The sequence below is a fragment of the Armigeres subalbatus genome, chromosome 2 (assembly GCF_024139115.2).
Source record: "Armigeres subalbatus isolate Guangzhou_Male chromosome 2, GZ_Asu_2, whole genome shotgun sequence".
NCBI lineage: Eukaryota > Metazoa > Arthropoda > Insecta > Diptera > Culicidae > Armigeres > Armigeres subalbatus.
This window is the reverse complement of record NC_085140.1, coordinates 124,413,249-124,436,247: the sequence shown is the minus strand read 5'-3', so window position 1 is coordinate 124,436,247 and position 22,999 is coordinate 124,413,249. Positions and strand designations below refer to the sequence as shown.

General features: G+C 40.5%; 2 protein-coding genes across 2 annotated transcripts; both read left to right on the top strand.

The window, feature by feature from the left end:
* The first annotated feature begins 606 nt into the window (after positions 1 to 606).
* On the top strand, positions 607 to 1,374 carry LOC134215071 (FAD-linked sulfhydryl oxidase ALR-like). Its single transcript, XM_062694321.1, has 2 exons — positions 607 to 1,049; positions 1,108 to 1,374. The coding sequence occupies exons 1-2, from the start codon at positions 688 to 690 to the stop codon at positions 1,268 to 1,270; spliced, it is 525 nt and encodes a 174-aa protein (XP_062550305.1). The 5' UTR covers positions 607 to 687; the 3' UTR covers positions 1,271 to 1,374.
* Positions 1,375 to 1,901: 527 nt separating this feature from the next.
* On the top strand, positions 1,902 to 22,855 carry LOC134209220 (uncharacterized). Its single transcript, XM_062685211.1, is given in 6 exon segments — positions 1,902 to 2,470; positions 2,811 to 3,046; positions 3,048 to 3,152; positions 3,154 to 4,096; positions 4,173 to 4,311; positions 22,696 to 22,855. Coding segments are annotated over 6 exon segments (1,722 nt in total). The 5' UTR covers positions 1,902 to 2,331.
* The last annotated feature ends 144 nt before the right edge of the window (positions 22,856 to 22,999 follow it).

Sequence of the window (22,999 nt, the reverse complement as noted above, 5' to 3'; positions counted from 1 at the left end):
CTGAAATTAAACTCAAAAGTGACATTTCAATAATTATCAAATATTGCGAGAAAAGAGAAAAATTCTAATTTTGCTGAGCAAAGAAGAAGAAGTAGACTGAGTGTCGGAAACTTCAAAATGTACGAAAGTGTTGATATTTCTTGATATCAAGAAGATTCGAGAAATTTAAAATGTTTCAAAATCACATAAATATTCGACAAAATGCCTTCAAAGTACCATAAAACTTGTTTAAAAAATATAGCGGCATGTAACACTCGTTTAAAGTTGCATATTCTCGTTGATTTTAATAATCAACATTCACACCGAAAAAATAAACCAAAAAATTTTACCGTGCAACAAGTGATTTGACGTTTGCGGAACAGCTTTCCGACAGTCGACCGTCGGACCCCGGTTCGAATTTTTCAATCTTCTCGAGTTCTGGCCACCGTGTCATCCATTTGTCAAAAAGTCAGCAAAAGAAGATTGAAAATAAAAATTTTGACGAAACAAAAGCAAAATAAGCAAATCAATCACCCCTCGTGCGGTAAACAAAGAAACATTTCATCCTGAGATTTCATCAGTCATGATTAAAATTACGTCATTAACGTGATGATGTTTTGTGTTCATGAGTGTGAATGCTTCGCTACCGGCATTTCCACTTCATCCTAAATAAATAATTTTATTTCATAGATTTCCTAACTACACACAATGCCATCACCGGAAGATCATCAGCCAGGGACGGCCAAGGAAGCAGTTCCATGCCGGACATGTACGGATTTCAAATCTTGGTCCAAGATGCAACGGAAAGCCCTGTCCACAAGTTTAAAACCACCTCCATCCGAAGTAACAACCACCAGTAAACCCACCTCGGCAGAAACAGGTAACCCACCGAAACACTGCCCCCTGGACAAGGATCGCCTCGGGCGACACACCTGGGGCCTGCTGCATACTATGGCAGCCTATTACCCGGACGAACCCACGTCGCAGGATCGAACCAACATTCGGCAATTCTTTGAAGCATTCTCCAAAGTGTACCCCTGCGGGTACTGTGCGGAAGATTTTCAAAAAGAGTAAGCACCCATCGGATTAGTCTGATCCCCGTAATCATGGACACACATTCGTTTTCAGATTGAAGAACTCGCCACCGGAAACCAAGTCCCAGCATACGTTGTCTCAGTGGCTGTGTCGGATGCACAATCGGGTCAACGTGAAAATTGGGAAACCGGAATTCGACTGTTCCAAGGTGAACGAGCGCTGGCGGGACGGACCGGCGGATGGGTCTTGCGATTAGACTAGGCGTGGGGGAGGTATTAGCTTAGCTTTAAAACAAAATTGTCACCTTGTGCAATGTTATTATGTAAACTACGATTATTTGAATGTTAAAAAGATTGTAAATTTTCTATTATGGTATTTTAAATTTGACTGTTGATTCGAAAGATTTTTATCCTGTGCGTTCGTAAAGATTTGGTAAAATACTGATTTTAAATTTGTAATTTATTCATTTTATTGAACACGATATAATATTAGACAATTTATTTAGGAACTTGAAAGCATTCTTATTATTTATACCAGCCAACAAATCTGTTTGACATGAACCAGCTTGTTATCAGTGCGGGGTTGGAATTCTTTTGCACTGCGGACGTATAATTGAAATTTCAATTTTTTTTTATGTTTCGGTTTATTCACAGTATTAAAAATGTCCAAACCCGTACTAATAACTGTTTTTAAATAAATTACTTCTAGAATTTTTGAGAAGTCTTTTAACGTTCTTTCGTTTCAACGCTCTCGCCTTCCTCAAAAATAGATCCATTTTTTCGCCAGTCATCACGTGAAACATTTCAAAGCGTTTGTTTTGCCGTCACGCAACTGCGATGCGTTTGCTCGTTTTACAATTTTCGCTTTGTGCTTTTGTTTCGTTTCTCGATGGACGGTTTTTTCGGTTGGCTCAGTTTAAAAATATCCCGCAAAGTAAAAGGAGTGAATTTTTGTTGTGTTTTGTGCGGTTTAATTTCGCGATTTCATGAAGAATAATAATTTGTAGTGGAAACATTAAAATATTAGTAAATTGTGCAGTGAATATTTCGTTTTAAATTCGGTTGACAAACGCGAATCGATGATTGTGTTTGAGAATTTGAAAAGCGTCGCAACGTTGGGGCCAAAATAAAGTGTTTCTGTTGGGAAGGGATATAAAAAAAATGTGCGTTGCCGGTTGAGGAAAAAACGGTTCTTTGTTTAAAGTGCAGAAAACAAAAACGTGATCTCCATTGTTGAAGAAACAGGTGCTCGGCATAGTGTTCGTTTGGGGGAAAATCCGTGCAAGTTTGTGGTTTTAGTTCGGGTGCAAGTGCAACGATGGCCGATAATATCACGGTCTCGATCAAGGTCCGACCGTTGATCAAACGGGAGAAGGAAAGTAAACAATCGTCGCACTGGCGGATCCGGGGAAATACCATCAGCCCCGTCGAAGGAAATGGGGATCCATTTGTGTTTGGTTAGTATTTATTTTCCTCCCCTCGGGTGACATAAATTCTATTTATGGAATATTTTACAAAACGAAGGCTCTTTCGCCAGAAAGACACGGACAGGGCTGGTAATGAATGTTTTTTAAGCTAGTTTTAATTTAAAACATAATTATATCAAGAAGGATAACATTCAGGCCTCAGATTAAAAAATTCAATAAATTTTACACAAATAATTTATTTGTATTTACTCGAAGTAAAATAAATCCGCAATATAAAATGATTCTTCCGAAAAATTATTGAGAGATGCACCAACTAAAAGCAATAAAAGCATGAATCTAAAACAGGCTACCACCATTTCCTCCTCCGCAGATCACATCTTTGACGAAACCGTTCCGACACGGGAGTTGTTCGAGAAGGTGTGTCGTCCCATCATATTGTCTACGCTCAATGGAATAAACGGTACTATCTTTGCCTACGGGCAAACGTCCTCCGGAAAGACCTATACGATGATGGGCGAGGGCCAGGAACCGGGGGTTGTCCCTCTGGCGGCTGGCGAAATATTCAAGGAGATGGAAAACATAAAAGATCGCCAGTTCTTGATCAGGGGTTGGCTTCATCGAGATCTACAACGAAAAGTTTTTGATCTGCTGGACAAGAGCAATTTGTATGCTCAAGATCTTCGAAACTCAATATGGGGATGTGTCTTTAAACTATAAAGGAATTTATTACCAATTGTCCGGAACAGATAATGCAATATTTGGAGGAAGGCAATAAAATGCGAAAAATTGGCGATACAAACATGAACGAACGGTCCAGTCGATCGCACACCATATTTCGAATAACGATCGAGTCACGCTTGATCGATCGAAAAGAAGGAGACGAGAATGACGCGGTACAGAGCAGCACGCTGAACCTTGTGGATCTGGCAGGAAGCGAAAGAGCAAACCAGACCGGAACGAGTGGATCGCGCTTCATAGAAGGTGCTCACATCAATAAAAGCTTACTTTCTCTGAGTTGTGTCATCCAGAAGCTCAGTGAAAATGCGGAGAGTGCTGACAACCTCAAGTATATCAATTACAGGGACTCTAAGTTAACGCGAATATTGCAAGCATCCCTGGGAGGAAATGCCGTCACCACTATGATCTGCAACATCACGCCCGCCGCCCTTGACGAAAGCTACTACACGCTGAGCTTCGCCATGCGGGCCAAAACAATAAAAAACAAACCCAAAGTGAACGAAGTCCTGTCGGATTCGGTCATGATGAAACGTTTGGAACGTGAAATCAAACGTCTTCAGGAACAACTGAAATCCGAGCAGAACAAAAACAGTAACATCAAAACCCTCCAACTGCAAAACGAAATCACGATGCGGGCCAACCAGATCATCAACTCCCAAAACTACATCAAATTCGATAAATCTCGCCGTCGAACCTGGTGCCCTTCGGCCACTTCTAGCATTTCTAAACCGATCGTCTATGTAGAACCATCCCAAGCGGACTCTCACCTAATGCCTCCGCCGCCACCATTACTGGCCAGACCCAGCTCGTACTCGGGCAATCAGACGAACTCGTCCATCGAATCGTCGGCGGAACGGTCTCCACCCTACGACCGGAGTTGGCCAACTGCGATAGCAATCCAGGTGGTTGGCCCGAAAGGTGCGCTCGGTGACGCCCAGGGCAGCCGGATCATGTCGATGGGTGCCCTCAGCAACAGTGACGAGTTCATTTCCAGCGAGTTGGCCGACTTCGACGAGCGATCGCCGGAGAGCCTGGCGCGGAAATTCACACCCCGGCACGCTGAAAGCCAAACGGCGTTCACGCCGGTCGTCGACCGGGGAGACGCCGACCAACTTTATCGATTACGAGAAACGGTGAGTGCTTTTGTTCTATTGCTGCTTTTTTTTTAATAATCTGTCGTAGGGGATTTCTACATAAGGCTAAACACGAATGCCGGCACTCTTACATAAGGATGGAATAACAAAAGGCTGAAACATCGAGACAAACAGATTTTAATGGAAGAATTTCCATTTGACGTAAATGGGGGCACTAACAAATATAAACCAGACTCCTTTTCGACTCCTTATTTTCTTTCAATTTTGATTCAGAATTTTCATTTTATCCATACTGCACAAGAAATTTGGGAGAAGCATAGAAAGAAACAATACTTTTATTGTTCTTGGTTCTTGCATTCTTGCGAACTCGCCATCTCTGGGTTGGCAATCCTACGCCTTCGCTCACAAAGCTAACTTTAACATTTTTGTTATTTATTCTTCTTTCTCTCCTCCCTCTTTATTCTCTTTCATCCGTCTTCCTTTTTCCTTCTTTCTTCTTTTCTCTTCGCTGTTCTTTTTCCCACTTCCTTGTTCCTTTTATTTTTATCATTCTTCCTTTTTTCCCTCATCCTTCGTTTCTCTATCTTCCTATCTTCTTCCGTTTTTCTTCTTCTTTCTTCTTTCTTTCTTCCTTTTCTTCTTTCTACCTTCTATATTTCTTAGATCTTTTTCCTTTTTATATTTTCTTTTTTATTCCTTCTAATTTTTTCCTCTGACCGACTGAGACTGACTGAGAATTCTTCTTTCTTCCATCTTCCTTCTTTTGTCTTCCTTTTATCTTCTGTCTTCTATCTATCTTCTTCCTTCTTCCTTATTTTTTCTTTATTCTTTCTTTTTCCCTTCTTTCTTCTATATTTTTCCTTATTCGTTTTTATTTTTCCCCTCCTACTTTCTTGCTTCTTCTCTCTTTTTTTCTTCCTTCTCCTTTCTTTCAACCTTATTTCTTTAATCATTCATTCTTCTATCTTCTTCCTTCATTCTTCTTATCTCTTTCTTCTTGCTTCTTCCTCCTTGTTCCGCGTTCCTTCTTTCTGTTTTCGTCTTCCTTCTTTTTCCTCCTCTTGCCTTGTTCATTTTTCCTTCTTCTTTATTCTTTCTTCCTTCCTTTACTTTTTCCTTCTTCCTTGTTCCTTCTTCTTTCTTCCTTATTCGTTTTTCCATTTTTCCTTCTTCTTTCTTTCTTATTCGTTTCTCCATTTTTCTTCTTCCTTCTTCCGTCTTCCATCCAACTACCCTCTTCAATATTTCTCTTTTCTTCCTTCTTTCTTCTTCTTATCTTATAGGTATTTATCTCATACCGATTTACTCGCAACAAGTTGCATTCGATGCAGAATACTCTCCCATTGTTTCCTATTTAAAATTGGCCAGATCGGACTATGGGCTCAAGAGTAATGGCCAAAATACTAGTTTATAATGCACGAGAAAGGCACCATTACCGCTAGGTGGATTAATCAGGGTTTTTCATTCAATATTCACTATTCAACTACTCAACTTGTCATTGCATCCCACAGATTTTAGCCTTCTGATACTTTACAGCCTTCTGTTACTTTCAGCCTTGTGAGACTTTAATCCTTTTGAAACCCGTAACGCTACCTTTACATGGTGTGTTACGGGGTAAGATCTACCACGGTTACCAAGGGCGTCTCGTGAATTTTTGGTACACATGTTCTACCAGTCTGCTAAGAAAATATGCATCAAGTGGTTTCGAATGAAAGTTGTGTATATAATCTAATATTACAACCTTTTCTTGTACAACATAACCAAACATAATAAAAAAACAATTTAAATAGAAAAGGATTTGCAAAACTTTAAATAGCTTATTAATCTCTTTTGTTCCAAAAATGTTTTAAATTAAGATGCACTTTAAGTTGAAAACTCTCATAAGTCGTCCGAAATCTAACTTGGTAACAGTTGACGATAACTGGCTATTGCTCAGAATATAGATCTTTAAAATCGGCTTTTTCCACCATTCGGGCGTACAGGACCCATCGCCTCTAGCATTCAAAAACTCTCAAATTTTTTGTTGTTATTAATGAAATGTAATTGACCATTATCAGTATCATCATTTGATGCGACCCCAGATTGAGTCCACTGAAATGTTTTCGAGTTATTTAGTTTTTCAAATTTTGTGAAAACTAGGGGAAACCGCCAAATGTTGAACGGCTAGTTTTGTCGCCTATTGATGAACTCCCATAAGAAATGCACGTGCGTTCAACAATATGCGAAGAAATTAGCCGTTCAACATTTGGCGAATTACCCTAAGCCTTTTTTTCTAAGTTGATTGATTTTGATTATTTGAAAAAAAAACATTAAATAATTCAATAATCGAATTTTGATGTCTCTTTTGAAAACTCAAAATTAATTTAATATTGTTCTTGATGCTGAATTGTTTATGATACATAATCATCAGGAGAAAAAGGAAAACAAACCGTTCCCAATCATCAGAAGTGTGAACGAAAGCGTGCGCTTCGGTAAAGCACAGCCCGACACTCCGACCGAGTCTAACCGAAGGTACGTCGCGTCGTTGATTGTTCTCGCAGCGCGTCGAACGGGTTGGACTCCGGCGCAACATAGCAGAACTTGCATCCAAACGTGCCTGCTTCGCATTCGAAAGAGGATGATGAGGAAACGAAGAAAGCTGGCAACGCTCACGCTGGTTCTCCGCGCGACGCGCGTGCACTATAAAAAAAAATACACGAGAGGGCCGTGTGTTTTACACATGAATTTGCGCATGTTGTCAAAGCAAATCAATTTCACGTGTAAAACAAATGACATCGCTCACCAGAAACTCATCATTTGTTTATAAACAAACCACAAAAGGTATTAACGTGTAAAGCAAATAGAATTCAGTTTGCTTGACTTGACATTTTCACTTGTTTAATATATATGACATCGAAGTATAATCGTGTTGAATTTCATTTGTATTAACGAGTGAATTTAGTGTTTCTTCCATATTTAAATAATGATGATAATTGCATAATCGTCCGGAGTCCGATTTCCGTCATCGGATCGAATTCCATTTCCACAAACATATTTTTTGCTATAACTTCAACGAATCAACAGTTGAAGTATATAGGAAAGCATCTTTCTTTGGTTTTCGAACCTCTGACGGAAATCGCATTCCGGACCTATAAAATAAAATGAGATCAAGTTGATAAAAATTGCAGCCGAAGCGGAGATTGTATTTATTATATTTAAAAACTGAATTCCATAAAACACCTTTACTAGCTGCGGTCGAAGAGTTTGTTCACGAGCAGGTAAGTGCTTTAATCTTCTGACATCTGCAATCGATGAATCAGGTTCTTATCCACAGATAACCAACAAGTTAAATTCCATTTAAAAGAATTGGTGTCGATGAACGTGATCGCTTCGGTGCTGATGCCTACCAGCGGGAAATCGTCACGAAGTGCGTACATCGTAAAGGGTAGTCGGAAGAAGCTGGTATTGAGGATTCATCTTCGGCGTATATCAGTAAATATCACGTCATCCTCTTTATTGATACCCACGCGGAAGCAGGAAGGGAACATGCAATACATAAAAAAGTACCAGATTAGTATTCTTCGAATCAACTAAACGTGAATGAGGAGTCACAGCGGGTCAGCCAGTTAGTCCAGAAAAGAACATTAATTTAGAAATAATAAAATTTTAGAACTGTAGAGAAATATTTATACTTATATATTAAATTCATTAAGTTTTCTTTTTGTGTTAGTATTAATTTCAAACCCAAAGGAAATCGCGTTCCAGATGTATCAATTGAAATAAATTATTAATTGGAAAACCAAAAAATGGACTTTTTTCTCGTTCACTTACAACATGAAACGATTTTTAGACGGAAGTTAAATAAAAGTAGATTTTGAGAAAATCTTTAGATTTGTAGGCATTCATAAATATATTGTTTAAATTAATTAAAACAAATATTGTACTTGTGTTTACCTGAATTAGCAGTTTTGCCTTATTTTATTTATTTATTTGCCTCATCCACATCTTACGGAAGCTTTCAGTGCCTTCTGCCTCCTGGTCACTGCTCAGGTTACTGAATAATAAATTGCCTTCCTTCCACTATCGTTTTACATTTGTGATTTAACAATTATGGAAACACGAATAAATTGTTCATAATAAATAATCAAACATGGTATTTTTCTTCTTTATAGAAGTGAAATTTAATGTAAAGTTAGTTCACTACAGCTGCTAATTGCAACTCTTTCGAAACATACTTGAACATGTGCGATTTTATTGAAATAATGACACATTGTTCACCTAAATGCATACTGAAATTCGTTTGAATGGATTCATAACATGTTTTAGATAAACATATGACATCGTGGTGTATCAAGTATGGAATTTTCTATTTACATTGATGTTTGAATTGTGTTTGCGAAGAACATCTCAGTTATGTGAAATACACCATACTTGATGGTTTAACATGGAATGAAATGTCCACATTTTGAAACACACGAGTCGAACGTGTATTTGTTATGAATATTCAAGGATATGCATATCATAATGTAGTGTATCAGTAATGGATTTTGTCATAAACATTGACATTTGATCTGAGAGTGTGAAAAACTTCGTGTTGATGTGGATTGCACTAGACTTGATGATGTAAGCGGATTGAAAATATCCATATTCCGAAAAACATGAATCGAACGTGTATTTTTTATCAGTGTGGAGAACAAGTGAGCATATTGCGAGAACAGAAAACTTCTAATTTTGCGGAGCAAAGAAGAAGAAGAAGACTGAGTGTCGGAAACTTCGATGACATGCACTGTGCGAAAAGTGTTGACATTCCTTGATATCAAGAATATTATAGAAGTCGAAAATGTTTAAAATAGCATAAATACGTTCCGAAATGCCTTGAAAGTACCATAAAACTTACTCCAAAATATATAGCGGAATGTAACACTCGTTTAAAGTTACATATTTTATTTGAATTCAATAACCGACATTCAGATAAGACGCGCGGCTATAAAGCAAGACCATGCTGAGGGTGGCCGGGTTCGATTCCAGTGCCGGTCTAGGCAATTTTCAGTTTGAAATTGTCTCGACTTCCTTGGGCATAAAAGTATCATCGTGCTAGCCTCATGATATACGAATGCAAAATGGTAACCTGGCTTAGAAACCTCGCACTTAATAACTGTGGAATTGCTTAATGAACACTAAGCTGCAGGCGGCTCTGTCCCAGTGTGGGAATGTAATGCCAATAAGAAGAAGAAGAAGAACCGACATTCACACCGAAAAATCAACCAACATTATTTTCCGTGCATCAAGTGATTTGACGTTTGTGGAACAACTTTCCGACGGTCGACCGTCGGACCCTCGTTCGAATTTTTCTATCTTCTCGCAATACCAAGGATGAAATTGTTTCAAAACTTCTGTCATGGCGTAAGACTTTAAATTCGACTTCTGGCAGCGCTGCTGTTGGTTCTTTATTATGAATCGTACGACTGGCAAAAGCTTTCTATGTGATGTGGTGTGCTGCTATCGCCAAACGCCAAGCATGTGGCGTTGATTTGATCTGTCTACGAAATATTTTGTTTCGTTAGATATTAAACCATCATTGGAAATATTACGTGAAACTTTGTTTAAAAATTTCACTGGGCAATTATTTGCCCTAATAATTAATTGCTAGAGAAATTAATTGTAAGGGACATTAGTTTCCTACTTCTTAACTAAAATGGTTACCTGTTCCATGAACAGGTAGAACGTATGGACGAGGCGCCTCTACTGGTTACATTGCCAGCTACAGGCAAATCCTGACTCAACGAATACCTTCCTCATTATCCAACTCCGTGGTATTTATGAGGTGTCGCTAAGTCGGTGGCCTCTCGTTAAGTAAGTACCACATCAACACTTCCTACCTCTCCTTAGTTACGGTGAAGATGGGCGTGGCCCATCGGAGTAATAATCCTCATGCTTTTGTTATTTTGTTTAAGACTGGAATCAAGGACCACTCCTTCTTGATTTCTGATAGAATTCTAGATAAGGATCTCAAAAGTAAAACATGATTATCCACTAGTGTCCAATCTACGAATTACACCGTATTAATGCTAAAGCTCTCCTTAGCCCTTAGGGCCTCCTTAGCCGTGCGGTAAGACACGCGGCTACAAAGCAAGACCATGGTGAGGGTGGCTGGGTTCGATTCCCGTTACTGGTCTAGGCAATTTTCAGATTGGAAGTTGTCTCGACTTCCCTAGGCATAAAAGTATCATCGTGTTAGCCTCATGATATAAAAATGGTAACTTGGCTTAGAAACCTCGCAGTTAATAGCTGTGGAAGTGCTTAATGAGCACTAAGCTGCGAGGCGGCTCTGTCCCAGTGTGGGGATGTAATGCCAATAAGAAGAAGAAGAAGAATGCTAATGCTAATGCTATGCTAATGTAAGACTTTAATCCTATTGAGTTCAGCCTTATGTGTTTCAGCCTTTCGTACGACACCCATCGGACACAATTCAAATAATGGACCGCCTTTCTATCTTGTTTTTTTATATATTGGACAGATCGACAAATCCTTCTGATTTCAAACTGACACCATCATTATCACAATCTTTTAGATTTAATACCTCTCAAAAGCACTTAATAGGAAAATGTTGAATATTTCAAAATTTATATGCGATCTCATCGCCTGTGAGCCGCCAGACGTTCACGAGATGATCAATCAAAGAAATGTATTCCTCTTGTTGAGTATCTTTCACACACGTTTGATTCATCTAAGATAATAACTCTTGAGAAAGAGTTTTATCCATGAAAAATCGATCGAACACGAACAGCAACAGATGTTTGAAAGTTGTTATATATAAAGTTATAACTTGTTTTTTTTTTAAATTGTCAGTCGTTGCCACTGTTCTGACATGAAATAACGTATTTTTAATAAATAACAAAAAATGGGGCAATGCGCATTTTCCCTGTTCTTCAAATAAAATGACTGATTCATGATGATTAGCGAAGACACCAACAATAACACCTTATTAGTCGAGCCGGAAACATCTGTTCTGAACCTCTGAATGGAAAGACGAACAGCAGTGCCCCGTGCGTATGAGTTATGGGATTGATTCTATTTTTGACACCGTGCAGTAGATCAGATTTGTCTATAAATCTATAAATGTGGGATACAGCCCAGCCATTATACACATATTTATAGACGCTACAGTCAAGCATCACAGTCGGATTCATCGCACTGCATGATCGTTTGTTTACATTAGTTATTGGGTTTCGTTTCGGAGCGCGGAAAGGTCGATGCGACGATTTTATGTTTTTGTTTATAATATCTTTTTAAAACGTCCAAGTTTACGTTGGAGGTTTCTTCTGTGTTCTGTGTTTGAAAGTACCCTTGCTAGTAAGACCAGGGTTGTTACGACTACGCGGATTTCGTGATTTCCGCGGTTTTCGCGGATCTGGCGCGGATTTGAATAAAAAGTTTTTAGGGATTTGCGCGGATTTAGTTTTAGGTGTTAATTTAATAATTAAAATTCTAGATCTAGGGACGTTTATTTGAAATTAATTCTATGTCTATCTAGATGGGCTTTATTTTCATTAGCAAATGTTGTTGAGAACAAAACATTTAAAGAAACGTTTAAAGACTAATAACATTATTTTTCGGATATGTTCAAGACCTTAATGAATGGCATACATTACACTCTTACACATTCTTTAAACAAGTGTTATGAGAAAGGGATTTGTAGTCATTAATCGATTCTGAACCATGACGCACACAAAACATGTCTATTGAAGAACATGAACACTCATTTCTATCTTGTCAATTTCTTCATAATTCTGAGATAGGTTTTTGTCAGTTTCTTATTGATTATTCCTTTTACGATGAACCACTTAGCATGATATATCAGATCGTTTTTCAAAAGTTTTTGCCTATCTCGTACACCATGGTGTAACGAAAAGGCTATATATTCACTTCCAAGACGATTTTGTGATAGAAGGTCCGGAGACCCATAGTGCTATATACCAATCGACTCAGCTCGACGAATTGAGATGATGTCTGTCTGTGTGTATGTGTGAGCGTGTGTGTATGTGGTTCTATGACACTAACCCGAATGTCACTGCCCCGAATGTCACTACCCCGAATGCCAGTACCCCGAAAGGTCACTACCCCGAATATTCCACTACCCCGAATACCCCACTACCCAGAAAGGCCATTACCCCGAAAATCATATGAATTTATTACGCAATAATTTTGATTATTACTTTTGCATATGCTAACAATTATCCTAATATTTGAGCCGGAAGCGCACTGGATAATGCGAAAGAGCATATGCCACAGACCTTGCTAGAGACGGTGTTTATATAGAGACCAGCGGAGAGAATGAAAGCAAATCTGACTTCTAAACCTTCACGAGAAATTTGTGAAAACGTGATGTGACTTTAAGTATAAGCAATTATTTCTTTTATTCAATGCATGTCCTGTCTATGGAACTGATATAAATATCTTCAGCAACAAATAATGTTAATGCATAAATACAATACACGCACTTATCCGGGACAAGTCGAGAGTAAATTACTTTGTTCTTTCAAATTATGCACTTGCCCGGAATAAGATGGGACAGTAAATGTCACCTTCTTGTACAGTGACCTGCATAATAAAAAGCCCACTTGTTGTTTTTCATACAAAATAGTCAACTTTGAAGATCTAGATCTCGATTGCGTTTATTACCAATTTTGCTGAAAATTTGACCAGAGCTTAGATATAACAGATTTTACTACACCTTAGTTTCGACCATATTGATTCATAGGGTAAAAAATTATCATGGTAATACAAAAACGATTTTTTTGGCAAAAACATTATTTTCAAATATCTTGAAAACTACAACTTTTAGTGTACAAGCATATTCCACAAACTTTTTTATATTGCCAAAATACGCGTTTTTGCTGAATAAATCATCAGTTTACAACCTATAGAATTCAAGATATTTAAAAAATATTTTTTTGTCAAAAAAATCATTTTTGTATTACCGCAATAGCTTTTTACCCTATGAATCAATATGGTCGAAACTCAGGTGTGATAAAATTCAAGTTATATCTGAGCTCTGGTCAAATTTTCAGCAAAATTGGTTCATAAGCAAACGAGATCTAGATCTCCAAAGTTGACCATTTTGTATTAAAAACGACGAGTGGGCTTTTTATTATGCCGGTCACTGTAAAACGTGCTTGCCCAGAATAATGCGAGAGGGTGAATTCCTCTTTTTTTAAAGCACACAATTGCCCGAAAAAAAACGCAAAGGAGGGAGAATAAATGACACCTTCTTTGGAAGCACGCGCTTGCCTGGAATAATGCGAAAGAGTGAATTTCTCCTTATTTTAATGCACGCATCTGCCCGGCATAAGATGGGAGAGTAAATGACGCCCTTTAAAACACGTGCTTGCCCAGAATAAAGAGACCCGCACATAGGATACGTTTGCCTTGCGTTTGGCACATATTCCGATGGGAAAACTGTCAAATGCAACGCAAACGAATCCTATGCGCGGGGCTCTTCATGCGAAACAGTGAACGCCTCCTCATTTTAAAGCACGCATTTGCCCGAACTAATGCGAAAGAGTAAATGACACCTTCTTTCAAAGCATCCGCTTCTCCAGAATAATGCTTCCTTTTTTAAAACCACGCATCTGCCCGGAAGAGTAAATGGCACCTTCTTTTAAAGCATGCACTTGCTCGGAATAATGCGGAAGAGTGAATGTCTCCTTCTTTCAAAACACGCATTTGCCCGGAGAATAAGATAAAAGAGTAAATAACTTCTTTTAAAGTACGCATTTGGCCGGGATGAGGCGAGAAAGTAGAGATTCCCTGCTTCTAAACAACGCGGTAGCCCGGATTAAGACGGGTGGTTAAATGACTCATATTTTAATTATTTTGAATATGTTATTTTTGACGGATTAGTTTTATTTTCAACAATTATTAAAACGCAATCTAATCAAGTAATAAAGTGAGTGAGAAAGTGAGTACATGTTTTTTTTAATTTTGATGAATTCAGGGTAATGGTCATATGACAAGCTCCGGTAGTCTAGTGGCTACCGCTTCTGCCTTATAAAGTATTTGTCGTGACTTCACGTCCGTACACCAACGCAACCGTTTCAAAACTGACTTCATTGGTACTCCTCTCTGCATACACGCTCAAGTACGAATACTTAGTTCAATCATTCAGACCTATCCAGATCAACTTTCGAAATGAGCTGCATACATGTTTTACTCTACATCATACAATCTCTACATTCACCTTCTCCTCTACTCCTGCCAATTTCCGCAATCTAAAGGAAAAAACATCATTCCAGCATAAATGTTGAACTTTTTCTCACGCGCTTATTTACACATTCTGACTCTCGATGACTAACAGTTGTCGATTTTGGTCATGCCTTCTTGGGTTGAGTGTTCCAAGCTCAAAATATCCTTCCAGCATCAAATTAAAAAAATATTGAACTCTTTTTTACATTCTTATTTACACATTCTGACTCTCGATGACTAACAGTTGCCGATTTCGGTCATGCCTTCTTGGGTTGAGTGTTCCAAGCTCAAAATATCCTTCCAGCATCAAAATCAGAAAATATTGAACTTTTTGACCCTTCCTTCGGAAGTGTATACAATTTCGTCTTTGTATGCGTTACGCAGGTGTGTTACGTATTAATCTATCAATAAATCTCTTGAATTATTAAATAAAATGTATGGTATTTGGAAATAATTTACTTTAATATTCAAAATATAGTTATGACAAATGATATGATATGGAAACATGCATATTTTTCTGATTTTTTTCAAAGAAACAATTAATTTTAATTGAGGAACATATAGAAGCATGTACCAAATAATCTTCTCAGAAAAGCAAAAACGTAAAAATTTTAATGGATTTCAAAAATTTCTTCAGTGGAAGCTAAATAGCAAATGTGAGCTAATAGACCACTTATATGCATGTATGTGTGCGTATGTGTGCAAATTCTGAAATTGACTGCCATATAAATCTCACTCATTTTGAAGGTATTATACAAGATTAGTTTTACAATATTCAATGACTGATTAAGTTAGTTCTGGATTAATTAATATCGAGTTCTCTGGATATTACGAGTATATGTATTTGCTACTACCGTTACGCTTGCTACTAACCATGTTACAATAGCTATTTAATCCGACGAGCGCCTGATAGATAGGCAGCATGACGTACAGTGCGTATTCGTTCATTTTGTTGTCACTCCATGCGTCCGCCTTTCGGTAGGCAATTAAATTGTTACTTTATACGTTCAATCGCCGTGGGAAGTTGAGTACTTTTATCTCGTTTTAAATACTGGAGTCTGACAATATTTCTTTACGACTAAGGAAGGGTCAAAATCTCACTGTAGGTGGATTAATATGGGTTTTTTTTACAAACAAGACAAATAAGACAAATAAGACAAATAGGACAAATAAGACAAATAAGAAAAATTAAACAAATGGAACAAATAAGATAGATAAGACTAAGAAGAAAAATAATAAGTTCGGAAGTTCCTCCAGGGATTCGTTCGAAAGTTCCTCCAGGAATTGTCATCGAAATTTCCGCCAGGAATTCATTCAGAAGTTCCTCCAGGAATTCTTTCAGAAGCTCCTCCAGGAATTCTTTCAGAAGTTCCTCGAGGAATTCTTTCAGAATTTTCTCCAGGAATTCCTTCGGAAGTTCCTCCAGAATTCCTCCGGAAGTTTTTCCGGGAATTTCTTCGGAAGTTCCTCCAGGAATTCCTTAGGAAGTTCCTCCAGGAATTCCTTCGGAAGTTCCTCCAGGAATTCCTTCGAAAGTTCCTCCTCGAATTCCTTCGGAAGTTCCTCCAGGAATTCCTTCTGAAGTTCCTCCAGAAATTTCTTCGGAAGTTCCTTCTGGAATTCCTTTAGAAGTTCCTTCAGGAATTCCTTCGGAAGTTCCTCCAGGAATTCTTTCGGAAGTTCCTCCAGGAATTCCTTCGGAAGTTCCTCCAGGAATTCCTTCAGAAGTTCCTCCAGAAATTCTTTCGAAAGATCCTCCAGGAATCCCTACGGGAAGTTACTGCAGAAATTCCTTTGGAAGTTAGTCCAGGAATTCTCTCGGAAGTTCCTCCAGGAATTCCTTTGGAAATTCCTCCAGGAATTCCTCCGGAAGTTCCTCCAGGAATTCCTACGGAAGTTCTCCGGAAATTCCTCCGGATGTTCTCCGGAAATTCCTCCGGAAGTTCCTTCGGGAATTCCTCCGGAAGCTCCTCCAGGAATTCCTCCAGGAATTTCTCTGGAAGTTTTCTGTAAGTTCCTCCAGAAGTTCCTTCGGAAGTTCCTCCAGGAGTTCCTTCAGAAGTTCCTCCAGGAGTTCCTTCGGAAGTTCCTCCAGGAGTTCCTTCGGCAGTTCCTCTAGGAATTCCTCTAGGAGTTCCTTCGAGAATTCCTCTAGGAGTTCCTTCGAATTCCTCTGGAAGTTCCTTCGGAAGTTCCTCCGGAAGTTCCTTCGAGAATTCCTCCGGAAGTTCTTTCGGGTATTCCTCCGGAAGTTCCTTAGGAAGTTTATCCAGAAATTCCTTCGGAAGTTTCTCCAGGAATTCCTTCGGAAGTTCCTCCAGGAATTCCTTCGAAGTTCCTCCAGGAATTTATACGGAAGTTCCTCCAGGAATTCCTTCGAAGTTCTCCGGAAATTCCTCCGGAAGTTCCTTCGAATTCCTCCGGAGGAACTTCCGGATGAATTGCTGGAGAAACTTCCGGAGGAATTCCTGGAGGAACTTCCGGAGGAATTGCTGGAGGAACTTCAGGAGAATTGCTGGAGGAACTTCCGGAGGAATTCCTGGAGAACTTCTGGAGGAATTCTGAAGGAACTCCTTAGGAACTTCTGGAGGACTTTCTGGAGGAATACCTGGAGGACTTCCGTAGAATTTGTCTTGTTTACCTTATTTGTCCTATTTGTCTTATTTGCTTTATTTGTCTTATTTGTTTTATTTCTTTTATTTTGCTTATTTGTTCTATTTGACTTATTTGTTTTATTTATTTTCGATATTTCATTTCAAATTATATATTTGGTATCCTCGTGTTCGCAAATGAGGAATACGCTTTTTTCTAGTGTCACGCTAGATACAAAGTTGACGGACTTTCTACCGCTCTCATCCTCCTTTCGTGCCGTGCGCCACAAGAAAATATGCAGTTGGCTGCTCTCCCGAAATGGTAACTTTTGTATGGAATTTAAAAACTTGGTTGAAGTAAAAGAGCTTCCTGCAAAATTTATCGCGGTGACATATACTTTTATTACATCAAAATGATCGTTGGAAAAATTCAAAACTTTTGTCAGTTGGGTTTTGCGAAATTCGGTTCCTTTGTGCCTCAAATCATCGGAGAGAGGTACTGAGAAGCGAAAATTTCAGTTCTACAATAGTTCAGTATTTAGAGCTTAATTCAAATTTGGGAAATTGTAGGTCCATGAAATTTTGTTGGAACATTCCTTGATAAATTTCAAAGAGATTGTCAGTTGGGATAAGCGAAATTCGTTCCTGATTCCGAGTTATAGACATTTAGTACGAAAATAGCGTTCTACCGCGAGAGAGACCTTAGACCTCAGACCTTAAGTTACACTTTTCAGCGCCACCTGTATTGGAACCAACACTTTTCGTCATTCGATGCGCCAAATTTTTGTAAAATTTATTCCTGAAGACACTGATGCAAAAAAACAACACCCCAAAGGGCCAACAAAAAAAAGTTCACGATTTTCGTCAAATGTACCACTGTGCACAGTTTCAACGTTTCAAAAAAGTTTCAAAAATAACCCAGGGAGTCTACTAAAGAAAAAGTTTATTCAGACATGAAAATGTTGATTTCAACTAATAAATGCTTGTATTTGAGTGTTTTATGTATGTATTGCTGCACTTTTTGAAAAAAATTACGTGAATTAATTATGTTTCAAACTTCTAGACAGCAAGTGCAAAATTCTATAACTAAGGAGTCCACTTTTGGAAATTTTATCTCAAACTAGTCGACCAGGCAGACGTTGTCCTGCATAGTAGGCGAAAATGCGCGTTGTGAACTGCCTATGCGAAATTTCCATACGAATCTTAATTTTAGTATTTCACGATTAACTCAACTTTACTGATGATTTTCGACTAAGGAAATATCATATAAATCCGCCAAAACTATAACAGATGTAACTGCTGTAGAAATGAATGAAATCCATCCAGCCGTTTTCGAGTTATGCGGATACGAACACAGACCATTTCATTTTTATTATGAGAACGATACTTGATTACAGATTTTTTTAGTTTTTTCCGCATGGAATATTTATTTATTTATTCAGACTAAGGCCGAAGTGGCCTGTGCGGTATATAAGAGTCTTCTCCATTCGGCTCGGTCCATGGCTACACGTCGCCAACCACGCAGTCTACGGAGGGTCCGCAAGTCATCTTCCACCTGATCGATCCACCTTGCCCGCTGCGCACCTCGCCTTCTTGTGCCCGTCGGATCGTTGTCGAGAACCATTTTCACCGGATTACTGTTCGACATTCTGGCTACGTGCCCGGCCCACCACAGTCTTCCGATTTTCGCGGGTGAACGATAGATGGTTCTCCCAACAGCTGATGCAACTCGTGGTTCATTCGCCTCCTCCACGTACCGTCCGCCATCTGCACCCACCATAGTACGCAGCACTTTCCTTTCGAAAACTCCAAGTGCGCGTTGGTCCTCCACGAGCATCGTCCAGGTCTCGTGTCCATAGAGGACTACCGGTCTAATTAGCGTTTTGTAGATTGTCAGTTTGGTACGGCGGCGAACTCTATTCGATCGGAGCGTCTTGCGGAGTCCAAAGTACGTACGATTTCCAGCCACTATGCGTCTCCGAATTTCTCTGCTGGTGTAATTTTCGGCAGTCACCAGTGCGCCCAAAGTACACAAATTCTTCTACCACCTCGATTTCGTCACCACCGATGCAAACTCGCAGTAGGTGGCTCACATTATCTTCTCTTGTACCTCTTCCTATCATATACATCGTCTTCGACGTGTTGATGACTAGTCCGATCCGCTTAGCTTCCCTCTTCAGTCTAATGTGAGCTTCCTCCATCTTCTCTAAGTTCCGTGCCATAATATCTATGTCGTCAGCGAAACCAAATAGCTGGACGGACTTATTGAAATTGTGCCACTCGTGTTAATCCCTGCTCTTCGTATTACCCTTCCAAAGCGATGTTGAATAGCCAACACGAGAGACCATCACCTTGCCGTAACCCTCTGCGGGTTTCAGAAGGGACTCCGAGAATGCCCTGAAACTCGAACTACGCACATCACCCGATCCATCGTCGCTTTGATCAACCGTGTCCAGTTTATCCGGAAATCCGTTTTCGTGCATTAGCTGCCATAGCTGGTCCCGATCGATTGTATCATATGCGGCTTTGAAGTCGATGAATAGATGATGCGTGGGCACGTTGTATTTCTGCAGTACTTGACGAGTGGTGAACACCTGGTTCGTGGTGGAGCGTTCGCCCATAAAACTCACCTGGTATTGTCACACGAACTCTCTTGCAATTAGTGCTAGTCGACGGCATAAAATTTGGGAGAGTACCTTGTAGGCGGCGTTCAGCAATGTGATTGCGCGGTAGTTGCTACAATCCAGCTTATCGCCCTTTTTGTAGATGGGACACACGACACCTTCATCCACTCCTGCGGCAAAACTTCCTCCTCCCAAATCTTGGTAATGACCCAGTGCAGCGCTCTAGCCAGTGCCTCACCACCGTGTTTAAATAGCTCTCCTGGTAGTTGGTCAACCCCAGGGGCTTTGTTGTTCTTCAGCCGGCCAATCTCCTCCTGGATTTCCTGGAGATCCGGAGCCAGTAGAATTGTGTCCTGCGCGCGTTCTCCCAGGTCCATCACCATACCGCCATCTTCGTCTGCCACATCGCCATTCAGGTGTTCTTCGTAGTGCTGCCGCCACCTTTGGATCACCTCACGCTCGTTCGTAAGAAGGTTCCCGTTTATGTCACCACATATCAGGCTGTGGCACGTGGCCTTTACGTGAACGGTTTAACTTCTCATAGAACTTTCGTGTGTTATTAGCGCGGTACAGTTATCCGTTTCTTCACGGTCTCGATCTTCCTGCTGGCGCTATTTCCTCCGGAAAATGGAGTTTTGACTGTTCCGCGCCCGTTTATATCGTGCCTCGTTCGCCCTCATGCGGTGTTGCAGCAATCGCCCATGCTGCATTCTTCTCTTCCACTAACTGCTCACATTCGCCGTCATACCAGTCGTTTTTTCTGATCCAGGGGCACCGTGCCAAGTGCAGCGGTTGCGATGCTTCCAATGGCAGATCGAATATTTCTCCAGCCATCTTCAAGCTGCGCCTAGCTGCTCTTCCGTTGGAAGTGCCACTTCCAACTGCTGCGCGTATTCTTGGGCTAGTCTGCCGTCTTGTAGCCGCCCAATGTTAAGCCGCGGCGTCCGACTTCGACGCGTGTTGCACACCGTCGAGAGTTTCAAGCGCAGGCATACTGCAACGAGGTAGTGGTCGGATTCAATATTCGCACTGCGGTAAGTGCGGACGTTCGTGATGTCGGAGAAGAATTTACCGATTCTGTTTGGTTTTCCGTTTTTTGGTTAGGTGATCTCCATGTGGCCTTGTGGATATTTTGCGGGGAAGAAGGTGCTTCCGGACTACCATTCCGCGGGAGGCTGCAGTTTATGCATCGTTGGCCGTTGTCATTCGATACGGTGTGTAGACTATCCGGTCCGATGACCGGTCTATACATTTCCTCCTTCCTACCTGTGCGTTCATGTCACCGATGACGATTTTTAACGTCCCGCAGTGGGCATCCATCGTATGTCTGCTCCAGCTGTGCGTAGAACGCTTCTTTCTCGTCGTCGGGTCTCCCTTCGTGTGGGCAGTGCACGTTGATGATGCTATAGCTGAAGAAACGGCCTTTAATCTTCAACTTGCACATCCTTGCGTTGATTGGCTGCCACCCAATCACGCGTTGGCGCATCTTACCCAGCACTATGAAGCCGGTTCCCAGCTCGTTTGTGGTGCCACAGCTTTAGGTAGAAGGTAGCCGCTCGATGCCGCTTTTCCACACTTTCTGTCCTGTCCATCAAATCTTCTTCAGCGCCACGACGTCGAAGTTGCGGGGATGTAATTCATCGTAGATCATCCTGTCGCAACCTGCGAAACCTAGCGATTTGCAGTTCCATGTTCCAAGCTTCCAATCGTGATCCTTTATTCGTCGCCTAGGTCTTTGCCGATTATATCGAGTCGCAAGAGATAATCTCTTATATTGTTCGTAATGATTGGTTTTCTAGGCGGCTTATTGGGCCTGCGCAAACCTCCTGTCTCGTCGGAGGGCCGTCGTGTCAGGGCTGTTTAGCGTCCCACCTAACACCAGGACTTGGGCTTGTGCGCTTTGAGCGGCAGCACGGTCGCTTTAATTGAGGCCTACTTGCGGATACATGCAGCTTTTTATAGAGGTTTAACAGGGCCCACTGTCAAACCCCACCACATCCTAGGCAAGCTCCACAACTCGCAGATGGCCTGGGGAGGGATCGTCAAGCCCTTGGACATAGTCCCTGCTGCCCGAAATGGAAAGTTTATTAGTTTTGTATGCTTTTCCGTGAAGCTAAAGAAACGTATACAGTCGCATCTCCACATCTCGATATTGAAAGTACCATCGACATAGGGAGGGATATCGAGATATAAAACATCGAGATGTGGAGAGTCGTTTGTATAGTGATTGTGGGGCAACTTGAAACCTTAATAAAATTCAATCCGAGGGATGATTTAGTTTTCATTCATTATGTTCATAGAAACTGTTAAACAATAATGCTCACATAATTCAATATCGATTTGTGACCTGCCAACGGTATCTTCCAAATCAAACCACTGCTAGGTGGTCCCATCAGCATTTTTTATTTATTTATTTTGCATTTCTTTGCATTTCATTCACCTCGCCCGTACACTTGCTCGTGATGTCGTTGTCGTCAACTCCGTGCAGACTAGAACCGATGTGTTCAGTGTGGGTATGGGTTTGCCGAAAGTGCAGCAAAGCTGAGATCCAAGTTCATCCATCAATTCAAGCCGACCCACAAGACAGCTGAGCACAACGCAGTTTTAATTTATACGATGCAGTTGTGTTGAGCGACGCAGGTTACATATCTCCCTCTCAGGTAAGAAATTCTACAACTACGTTTGACGCGATGAAGACAGTCGCTCCCGATCGTCTACCCATCGCAGTACGGTGTTCTTCGCTGTCTGCGCCAAAGTTCTTGGCAACTAGTTTTAGTGATCTCCTCCGATGTAACACCCAGTATCTGCTATGTAAGTGCAGCGTTGCATCGAAGTCAAAGAATTGCTAAAAGATTTTCTCTCTTTTTCGATCCTGTTTTTCACATGTTTTATTACGAAATCTATTTTAAGCTCGGTAGACATGGTTAACAAGTCATCTGTAAACTGTAATGAATCTGTTTATCGGTCTCGTTCTTCGTCCACAGATGTAGAGAGCTGGAAGAGGAACTGCAAGAATTGCAGGAGTTCACCAATCTGGAGAAGAACCTGGACTTGGCCGATATCAAGCGAAAACTACAAACCGGAGCGGACAATCGGGCCGAACAGCGCTACAAAGAGGAACAGGATAGCCTGGAGGAGCGGTAGAGTATCCGATTTAAACCAGTTACCTTTATGTTTACCTATCAGGTACTACTAAGTTCCTGTTTATTGTGATTATCACCAAACCCGACCTGTATCAGTACGACAGTGAGCGCTACCCGTGAAAATGGTGTGGGTGGTGGAAGATAT

What these genes read in the sequence shown, in the direction of transcription:
- LOC134215071 (XM_062694321.1), top strand. Translation starts at nt 688, where the DNA reads ATGCCATCACCGGAAGATCATCAGCCAGGGACGGCCAAGGAAGCAGTT. An exon ending in GCGGAAGATTTTCAAAAAGA is followed by an intron (nt 1,050 to 1,107) that starts GTAAGCACCCAT and finishes ATTCGTTTTCAG; the next exon opens with ATTGAAGAACTCGCCACCGG.